The sequence below is a fragment of the Cyprinus carpio genome, chromosome B2 (genome assembly GCF_018340385.1).
Source record: "Cyprinus carpio isolate SPL01 chromosome B2, ASM1834038v1, whole genome shotgun sequence".
NCBI classification, from domain to species: domain Eukaryota; kingdom Metazoa; phylum Chordata; class Actinopteri; order Cypriniformes; family Cyprinidae; genus Cyprinus; species Cyprinus carpio.
This window is the reverse complement of record NC_056598.1, coordinates 28,654,661-28,666,076: the sequence shown is the minus strand read 5'-3', so window position 1 is coordinate 28,666,076 and position 11,416 is coordinate 28,654,661. Positions and strand designations below refer to the sequence as shown.

General features: G+C 32.7%; 1 protein-coding gene across 1 annotated transcript in view; it reads left to right on the top strand.

Moving 5' to 3' along the window:
* Positions 1-1,324: 1,324 nt before the first annotated feature.
* The window catches only part of LOC122136322 (sodium channel protein type 4 subunit alpha-like), a 12,041-nt gene continuing 1,949 nt past the window's right edge, over positions 1,325-11,416 (top strand). The window contains exons 1-4 of the mRNA XM_042719186.1: positions 1,325-1,572; positions 3,170-3,298; positions 6,091-6,182; positions 6,290-6,532. Of these exons, the coding sequence (XP_042575120.1) occupies positions 1,502-1,572; positions 3,170-3,298; positions 6,091-6,182; positions 6,290-6,532 (535 nt within the window). The 5' untranslated portion in view covers positions 1,325-1,501. The remainder of the gene's footprint in view (positions 1,573-3,169; positions 3,299-6,090; positions 6,183-6,289; positions 6,533-11,416) is intronic.

The following is an 11,416-nucleotide window of genomic DNA, read 5'->3' as shown; positions in this document are numbered from 1 at the left end:
CCCCAAATGAAAGTGATTTAGCATCATGTGACAGCTGCATGTTACAGCGCGCCGCATGCACAGATGTTTTGAGCGTCTGCAGTCATGATGCACGCAGGTGTCTGGCCCTGTGTTGAAACAATTCAGAGATTTATTGTAGACTGTATCACAATGTCACCCCATGCTACTGTTATAATGCTTTAACAGAACAAATTATTATTTCATTATACAATTATTTATGAAAAGATATAATGCATTATAATATACTATGAATAATTTTAAAATACATAAAAGCTTAGTGTTCCCTTTAATTATTAACATACTGACATTTTAGATCATTTCAAACAAGGTCACAATAAATAATTATCCCATTTATTTGTTTACATTGACAAAAAAAAATTATTAATTTATTATTATAACATCACTGACACTAAAATACTGTTTTATAAAAAATATTTAATTAATCTGAATTTAAAAACATTCATTTTCTACACTGAAAAAAAGAGAAAAGTTGTAGAAACAATTTTCATGTTCAAATAACATTTATTTTAACATTCAATTTTGAAGTAGAAAATCTTATTCTGACTTTCTTGCTAAATGCATTTTAATAATCCTTTAAACAATCTTATAATCTTTTAACAATGTAGATTTTCATGCTTTAAGCAATTTACAAAGAAAAAAAGTTTTCAAAAGTGCTAATAAGATGATGTTAAGTTATTAGGAACATGATCCATACTAAATTTTCCAGATATTAGCAAGACTTTAGAGCATTTTCCAACACAATTGTAGTTTAAACACTATGCCGTGTCCTCTGACTGGATGTTTATTATAAGCAGTTCAGATAGGGCCAGCGATATCTTGTGTTATCCCCAAATGCCACAGGCTCTGAAAATCCCCACACTGAGTCCATGTTCAGGCTCTATTAAAACCTCACATACAGAATACAGAAAACAGAGTAAAGGAACAGATGCTTGCCTATCACTGGGGGAAAATCCTTCCATATTTTCAGTTATGATAAACAGAAATGACATCATGAATATTGCAGGCTAGCAACTTCTTTCAAAGCTTCTTTTAAGACATGACGTAGATCTAGATAATAGCAAAGTCCTCATTTACTGTGTAGTTTGATCTCAATTTAACTTACTTGGGTGATGTTTCAGAAGGTCATCCGTAACTCTTGTCACAGTCATTCTGTCATACGATAAATGATGTCTGACATCTCCAGATTTCCAATTTATGCTTAAACTCGGAGGTCAATAGTGATAGGCAGGGTTAGACAAAATGTACCGAATTGCAAAGAATTTTTTAACTGAAAATAATGTATATAATCTGAGTAAGCTGAACAGAAAAATGCTATAGAGCATTCCTTCAGTCCAAGTTCTCAGTACTATTCTGCATGCTTTTTGCTATCTTAATTCAGTTTCAGAAAAGTAACTGTAATATTTCAGGCATTCTTGATTCAACTCAACCTTGAACTGCTGCTCATTTTCTTAACTTGTTCACTTTGTTTAGCTTGTTCATCATGTGCACAATTTTGACAAACTGTTGCTTCATGGCCATGTCGGATCCTCCGCTGTGGACCAAATACCTAGAGTAAGCAATCCCGTTATTCTGTTTTTAAATGTTTATGCATATTTAAAAATACAGTCTACATTATGTATTTTACTACTACTATTGCATCATTTTGGTGATCTCTAGAAGATGTCTTTTAAGATATTCTTATTTGTTCACTGATTGAAACTCTAAAAACAGGGCCATATTTAATTTAAAGATTTTGCACACATGCTCTTTTTTTCTAAATTAAACTTGTCACTCATACCATAATCATTAACAAATACAGATATTAAAGCTAAAAATTAAAATACTTTGTTTATTAACTAATATTGCCATTTTTTCAAAGAAGGTCACATTTTTTTTTTAAAAATAATTATGAATGATTAAACTGTTTGTGTTGACAAAAAAACAAAACAAAAAAAAAACTTAAAATAAATGAATTCAAATCTATACATATTTTACCATAACATCACAAACACTAAAAATGTTAAACTGTTTTTTTTTTAATTATAATAATAATTAATCATCATTTTGGTGATCTCTGGATGTCTGTATATATTCTTATTTGTTCATCATTTTAAACTCTAAAAACAGACACATTGGCACTCATGCTCTTTTTTTAATGATACTCATCAGCCATACCTTAATTATTCATTAATACAATGACATTTTACCTTATTTCAAACAAGAAAAAATGTAATGTGTTTTTTAAAAATAATGTACTACTAGTCTGTCTGTATTGACAAAACAACAATAAATAAAATAAATTAATAATACAATAATAATTATTTAGTATTTTTTACCATAACAGAATAACAAACAAAAAAAAAAAAAAAAAAAACACACACAAATGCTGTTTTGTAGAAAATATTTAATTAATCATCATTTTGGTAATCTCTAGAATATGTCTGTGTAAATATTGATATTTGTTCACCATTTTAAACTCCACTCAAATTCCACTCATGCATTTTAATGTCAATGTGAAATGTTCACAACACTTCCAAAATTATGCATTTCTGAATGAAATAAGATATTTACTGAGAAATAAGTGTGCATTTATTCTGATTTATTGTTGACTTTAATGCACAAGAACATACTGTAACGTTAGCATTCATAAGTGCTTCAGAATCTTTACTGAAATGCTAAAAAGAGTTTCCATCTTAATTTAAGGTCCTGATGACCGCATTGGTAAGAGTCACATCTTCACCATTCTGCCTGCAGCATCAGGAATGCCACATTCCCATGATGTCACTTCCTGTTATATTTTGAAGAGCTATAGCATTGCAGCTCATTCACATGGGAGCGTAACAGTGTTAAATTTAAGCTAAAGCTGCATAGCGCAGGTTTCCGGGTCTAAGCCGTGGCCTAGTTTTTAACAGATGACCAGAGTTTCCATATTCACTGATTATACCTCTAGATGCCCTAATACAAGGCCACGATGACCCAGCTCCCATCAAACATCATATGCATGCATGAAATAGATTTCTAACAGATTGAATCTGAGCATGCAGCATGTTAACGATTCACCACATGCGTCAAAATAATCCTTGAGCGAACTTCATGCATGTTACACGGCAAGTCCACAGCTAGCTACGCAACTCAGTGTAATTAGTTGTTTGCTTTTGTATTCATGCAGGTATACATTCACTGGCATTTACACGTTTGAGTCTCTTATAAAGATCTTGGCCAGAGGGTTTTGCATAGAGCCCTTCACCTTCCTCCGAGACCCATGGAACTGGCTGGATTTCAGCGTCATCGTCATGGCGTGAGTTTGCCATTTGCTTTTATTAACCCCATGTATCATATTTGATAGCAAATTTCTAAAAACTAGGAATGATTGTACACAATGTTGTATACAATTTACTACATGCCTTATGTTCTCTGATTGATTGTTTATGCTTTTTTTAGCAAGTAAAAGGCCTTTTAGTATCATTTTATAAAACATCCAGCTTCAGCTTGTGGTGTCTTTGCTGAGAAACCTTTACTGAATTTTTTATAAAGTAAATACAAGAATAACTTTAATATTGTTAGTAATATTTCAAGACAAACACGAGTAGGTTTACTTGATTATCCAGACATCATGTTTTTAGAAAAATCATGCTAAAATGTGAGTGTCAAATATGATCAACAGGCTTTGAGGAACGTTTATTTGATCATCTCTCAGTCACCATTCTATTGCATTGCAATGTATGTTTTGATCATAAAACTAAGCATATAAATATCTTATTAAGACATTGTTAGGAGATCCAGAGCGACAACTGATATTTATGTGCATTTTATATAAGTATCTGCTATACTGTTATAAAGATCTCTAAATTACAAGCCATCAGAACTTACTTTTTGGCCATATAAATATCAGAATCTGCACCAAATTGGGCCTCTGAATAAAACTGAGGTGTTTTTTTCCTACTTTGACTCAATATTATAACTATATCATATAAAATGAGCCATAAAAAAGCCTGATGTATCAAATATGATACATAACAAAAATAAAAAAAAAATTGTCTAGAGGTTTGATTCACTGTTCCATTTATAATAATAATAATAAAAAAAACATTCCCAACTATTATTTTATATGTCAGGCTTTACAGGGTTAATTTTCTCATCCTGGATAAGTACTGGGCATTCTGAAACAATGTTCACAAATATAAAAACTGTGCCATAATTTACTCACCCTCATATCAGTCCAATCCTGTATGACTTTCTTTCTACTCCTGGAACATAAAAGGAGAAATTTAGCTTATTGTTTATACTGCATTTTTAAATCTAAAAAGTGGACAGTGACTTACACTACCATGTTTCATAAATTACAAAACACCGCCAGAAAGGATCATGAGAACAGTTCAAGTGACTTATTTGTGTAAACAGCAGACTGAAATTTAAGTTGTAATTCACTGAAATGTTTGGAAATGTTAATGGATCTTATTCATATTCAAATTGCTGTGTGTGAATATATTTGACTGGAAATATGAACTAGGGTTTAGAAACAAAAGTAGAAATCAGCAGATCACATTCCCATGAGATAGAGTTATTCATGGAGCTGTCCATGGTGCTGAACACCAAACCACTGAGACCCGAGACTGCAGTTGAGTGTGAATCTAAAGATAGAGGAACCAAGAAAGATGTAAATCAAGGAATGCAGGTATCCAGATCGGGATTTGTCAGGTGACCTAAATATCCAGCATTAAAGCTCCACCAAATCAGAGGAGTGGATTAACTGAACGAGAGAGACAGGGTACTGCAGGACGAACATTTCCCCTCATTAACAAACTGCTCTAGTTTGTCCTTCCAAAGTTTAGAGGGTTTATCTCCTTTAATGCTTTACATCTGTACTTTTGTAGGGTAAGATAAATGTCAGATGTGCTCTTTCTCAAGAAACCTTGACATTTGTGGCTCTTACAAAAATAAATCAATTAACTTTATATGATTATTTATATACTAATTATTATTTATGACATTGTCACAGTGAGAGTAGTAGGCTGGTGTGTGACTGACACCAAAATATCAACCCTGTTTGTTATTAATTTAGCAAAATGGTCAAAGCTAATAAAGCACAGCTGATTAGATTATTGTGGTGCCTCTTTGTGTAAAATCTCGAGGAGATGGAGTAGATTTCAAATGTCACATCCTCAGGCAAAGCTGTTAACTAGTGAAATACTGTGGGGAGAAAGAGGCGGCATATAAAGATTTTTGAGGAATGTTCCAGTTTTAGTACAAGTTATGCTGTTTTATACAGCTTGTGTGAAATGTGATAACCACAGGGAATATTTTGAACAAAAAGCAGTTAAAGTAGAAGTCTATGGGGTAATGCAGTGAGGTAAAACAATAAATTACATAGTCTCAAAAATATAGCCACAAGACAACCATTACATATGTTAACATGAAACTAGTGTGATAAATTAATTACTTGCCTTGTCTGTGTAAAGTTATATCCTGTCATGACTATGTAAAGAAGGTACTTAATTAACTTACATATGATATGCATAAAGATATTAAAAAAATGATGTTTTTTTTTCTTTCACCCACAGGAACAAGGTGATTAACACAAAACAAGACTGGTGTTTTAGTATTATTAATATATTATATGTTATAACATACATACATTATAATAATACACATTATAGTTTTTATTCCTATTTTGAAAGTAGTATATAGTAGTATATTTTAAGTTTAAATTTTAATTTATTAGTAATTTTGTTATGTGCATATGTATCAGTTTTTGTTCTTTCAGTTTTTCAACTTAAACTTTCAGTTCCTGAAAGTTTCAACTTAAAATTTCAGTTGGTTGGTCTGGCAATATTTCTAATATTCTTTTAGTTAAATTATTTCATCTAATATTTATTTTATTTTATTTTTTAGCTTTTTTCAATTCATAGAAAAAATGCTTTTAATAGACGAAAGTTTACTATGTGTATAAGTGTGTATAAGTCTCACATGTCTGAGGTGTGAGTCAAAAGGATCATAACTTTGCATGAACTTAAATCAGTGCACACACTTTTTGCACTATTTTAAAGAACTGAGCTCTCTTGGAGAATGACTGCTGTTTTTTTCCCCCAGGTATGTGACAGAGTTTGTGGACCTCGGCAATGTATCAGCATTACGGACGTTCAGAGTTCTGCGTGCTTTAAAAACTATATCAGTGATCCCAGGTGAGGGATGAGTTCAGTCCCGCTATCCACTTTACTTTCATACAGGCAATGGATAAGCCAATAAACTTATTTACTTGAATGTAATTTTTGTTTTTTTATTTTTTCAGGTTTAAAGACCATTGTCAGTGCTCTCATCCAGTCGGTTAAAAAGCTAGCGGACGTGATGATCCTCTCTGTTTTCTGTCTCAGTGTCTTCGCTCTGATTGGTCTACAGCTCTTTATGGGAATCCTACGACAGAAGTGTGTCCGTAGCCCCGCCCACTGCATTAACTCCACCTACCCTGGAAACGGGAGCTTCGTTTGTAACAACAAGACCTGGCTCTCCATCAAGGACTTCTTAACTAATGAAGGTTCAGAATTTCAAAATACAACAAGTACACATTACAACAATATTTAAACATATCCTCTCAACAAAAACCATCACAAGTTTCCAATACCGCTCTTTTTATGATGAGTTAACAATAAGAACCCTGAATCAAGGTTTCTGTGATTAACAACTCTCAGTCTGACGTGTTTTGCAAAAGTAATTGAGTTTTTTTTCTCTATACAAAATCTACAAAAAATAAAAATCAAACAATGACTCAATAATATGATAAAACAGCAACGATGCTTAAGTAATCCAACTAACTAAATACATATAAAAAAATCCAACAAGGTTTTAGAGTGTGAATTAGTGAATATAAAATTTCTAATTAATAATTTCTGTACAAAGTGACCATGTAGATCTAACTGCTTGCTTCAGCTCGGCCTCATAGATAATCTCTCAGTATCAGTATACCAAAAGCTCATCAAGCCCATTGTTATTAATATGAAATGAAACACAGCCATGGTGCTGCTATAATTTCCATAAATCCTAAAAGTGATGATGGTTTATCTGAGAACACACAGTGTTGTCTCTGTGTGTGAGGACACAGAGCGGTCAGCATGGTGACATGTGGCATATAATCGGAGGTCTGTGATAGTTCACCACATTAATCTCTCATGATATGACAAAATAAGCAGCTGTCATTGAGAGAGCAAGCTTTAAAGCCCTATTATAATGTTAGGAAGAGTTTTGCAAAAAAAATAGTTAAAATAAAATAAAAATACGGGTTTTCATACAGGTTTCCCAAAGACGAGTTATTTAACTAAAAACTAAAAGACAATAAAAAAAGGCAGGAAACAAATTAAAACATAAAATATAGTAAGATCAAATAAATAAATAGAATATTAATATAAAATCTAGAAAATAATATAGAATATAAAAATATAGAAAATTTAAAAAAGTTATTTCTTCATCAATTTTAATTTAGTTTAATTTGAAGTACTAAAATAACTAACACTAACACTATACAGACATTTTAAAATTATATTAAGAAAAATAAAAAAAATACACTACAAAATTACCAAAACTTTAACTAAAAATTAAAACAGAAACTATAAAAATAAAATCTAACTTAAAATATTGACAAAAGCAATAATATATTAGTGACACTAAAATAACACACCCCTGATAATCAAATAAATAAATCGCAGCATTTACACTCATCAGAGTGAATTAACATAGCTGTCTCTATACGCTGCAAACATCAAAAAAAAAAAAAAAATTGCATCAATGCTTTTAAGCAACCTCAATAAAATTAAATAAAATAAATATTAAAAAAAACAATATGTTGCTAGATGGTTTACCCAAAATGCACTATTAATCTATCCCCAATGTTAGTCCTCTCATTTAGAGCTCAAACCAACCCTCATGTGACACCTAAAGGGTAACCAGTCCCATGCAGTCTAGTAACCACTAACCTTAACTAACCTCTAAGCTAATAAACCTGCAGTGATTCTCATGTGAAAGAGGCAGGAGGTTATGATGCACCCTCCTAAACATCTCCGAGTGCACTGATGCATTGAGGATTACTGTGATACTATTGTGCGCGGACATGACATGAACCATTCCTCAAAACAGGTGTCTTGTTGAGCAGAGGTGTTATTACTTTACTAAGTAATCACTTATGATTTCTACTTGGTGAATGAAAAAAAAAAAAACTGGTGAAAATATACAGGCTTGCATTAAAGGAGGGACCTGAGCCATATCTAGAGATCAGAATATCACAGACACTGACTGAGGCCCATTAGTAACCAACCAGTTTCTCAGAAAACAAGACTTAATTTTGCATCTCAAGTAAATGTATCTTGGTTTAAGGATGCTTAGAAATGTGTATTGGAAAGAAAAACTACAGAGGAATGTATTAATCTGTTTTGCAGTGCATGCAACATTTAATGCCTTGACTTTTTTTTAAATTTAAGACTTTCTGCTCCGAATTTATAACCTTTTAGGCCTTAATTTGTGGAAGAGTGAAGTGAGACTACAGTTTATTCCTTTTTAAATTATTTCAATTGCTGCAAAGGTTTTAAATGAGCAAAAGTTTTGTTCATTTATTTAAAAAAATGACTGCATTAAAAGAATTCCACTTCAAAAGAAACACCGTAATGTATTCAGTTCATGAACGCTGAGAGTTTTTTGTTTGTGCATAAACAATCTCACACCAATAATCCGCTGAATTAAGAGTGAAAGTCCTTCATTGTGGGTCTCACTAACCATCTCCGTCTGCGCAGTGCACAGAGACATAATCCTGCAAATCCCAGCAACACTGTTCAAAACCAGAGACACAGGATGATGTTTGCGGTGCCAGGGCTAGTTCAAGGATTTTATTGTGCTAAATACCCATCTGTGTTAATGTGAAATATTGCACTGTTAGGGGTATCAGTGATTATGAGGAACAGAAACAAAAATAAACCAAAAACAGAACAACTGAGAGAAGAATTTTATAAATTGCAAGATGCAATTTCTTTGCATTTAACTTGAGAATTTAACTAATTTACTGGCCGAATTAAAGGACAGACTACTGAATAACTTTTAGACAAAATGCACAAAATGCAAGCTTTCTTTACTTAGCATAGGGTTTTGTAATTACTCGAGATTATTCAAAGTTTCACTCGCCTTAATAACTACAAACCTCATTCTATGAGCCTTTATAGCTCATATCAACCTCACCCAGTAAGAAGAAACAATGATCTGTGTCTGTCTGTGATCTGGGTTTAACACTTTCAGTTCCCATCAGTGCTCTCCTCGGCTGACGGCACACATCCCAGAGAGGATTTCCCCTCTACATTCACATCTGATCCCTCCTAAGCCCTTTTGTAGGTTTGTTAATGGCTGTTTTCACGACAACAGAACACTGGGGATTTGCACTGCTCTTTTCTCTCTCTCTCGCTCTTTCTGTATGAGAAATAGAGAATGACATGTAATGAGATACAGACAGAAAACACCCTATATAACATTAGAGGCACTAAAATCAGACCAATTAATTACTCTTGGAATGGAATTAAAGTAATAATGTGCAAAGACAGCTTATTTGTATGGCTTAAATACGGCTTAAATTCATTTGGCTTTTCTGTTGTAAAACCACTTCTTTAGAAATTGGGGACTAATCAAAAACATAGTCAAAATGCCACTATACTGTATATTGTATTTTCTGGAAAATAAGTCAAATGGGTAAAAATTGCATTATTGGTAGAAAAAAAGTTGCACTGGTGTATAAATAATATTTTCCCAGCTAACAAGGAATGTTTTTAGAACTTTGGCGTTCTGGTAAGGTTCTCTCAAACTTATTAATAAAGCTTTTCCAGTTATTATAAGTTATGATATGTGATGGGAAAAGAGAGAAGAACGAGTTTGGCAAAAAGTGGATTCATAATCGGGTCGATTGCATCAAAAATTACTGCCACGTACCTTACATCTTATGCCACCATTCCTGTTGTTTGAGACATGTCTTTTGTAATGTTGTCTATTCCACCAGATATTGGTGGGCAGAGCTGGTGTTAACAGCCTCTATCAACATGACAGGTTATTTGTACCTTCAAATATCCTAACCCATGACATTTGGTACAAATCCAAATGTGTGCGCTTATATGGCTCAGGTCTCTTCAGTGCATGTCTGTGAGATTTGTTTGGATGTTTTATAGTGTACCAAGTGAAAATCATAAGCCTAAGCCTAATAATAGCACACCTGTGTCTGTGCCACAGTTTATGTTTAACAGAAACACAAATATATGTGTGAATAGCCTGCTGTCAAATGCTTGCATACTTGCAAAATTCTTCAGCAGAGACACTCTTATTACCATCGTTTCAATCACCTCCAGGACACGGTTACTATAGAGACCTTAGTACCTCCGTCCTCATGGCAACCTCAATCCCGAGACTAATGCACGGATTTAACCTGTTAACTGATGCTGAACTGGAGCAGATCTACAGGAAAGAGCAAAAAAAAAAAAACCACAAATGAGATCTCATTCAGTACTAAATCCCCACTAAAACTACAGTTTCAGAAGATATCTCAAAATGTCTCAAACTGTGCTCAGATTTGCCTAGACAGGGATCTCAGTGTCTTACAGAAAAAGTTTATTGCTCAAAGAAGCTCTTATATAGCTCATGAGACTTAATGGAGTTCTTAAGTATGCGACTTTGTTTAGAGCACAGAGATATAAAATTATACATACTCTACTGTTCAAATGTTTGGGGCCAACATGTTTTTTATTCATCTTTTATTCAGCAAGGACACATTAAAAATCAAAAGTGACAGTGAAGACATTTATAATGTTACAAAAGATTTCTGTTTCAAATATATGCTGCTTTTTAACTTTCCATTCATCAAAACATGAAAAATATCATGGTTTTCATAAAAATATGAAGCAGCACTATTGTTTTCAACATTGATAATAATCAGAAATGTTTCTTGAGCAGCAAATCAGCTTATTAGAATGATTTCTGAAGATCATGTGACACTGAAGACTGGAGTAATGATGCTGAAAATTCAGCTTTCATAGGAATAAATTACGTTTTCCTTTATATTCACACAGGAAACTGTTCTTTTAAATTGTAATTTTTTCCCCACAATATTACTGTTTTTACCATGTTTCTGATAAAAAAAAATAATAATTTTGGTGAGCATAAAAGCCTTGTTTCAAAAATATGAAAAATAAACTGACCCCAAACTTTTAACCAGTAGCGCATAAAGATATTTCAAAAATAAAATTGTCATCAATTCTCAGTTTAAGAAAATTTGAGGAGTATCATCTAAAATAACGTTCTAGATTTGTGACAGGTTTTATTGCTATCGTCTCTGAGCGTGGTATTGTACTGGACTGTATTATATAAACCTGTCTGTGTTTGAACACATTGTCAGGGAGATCATGGT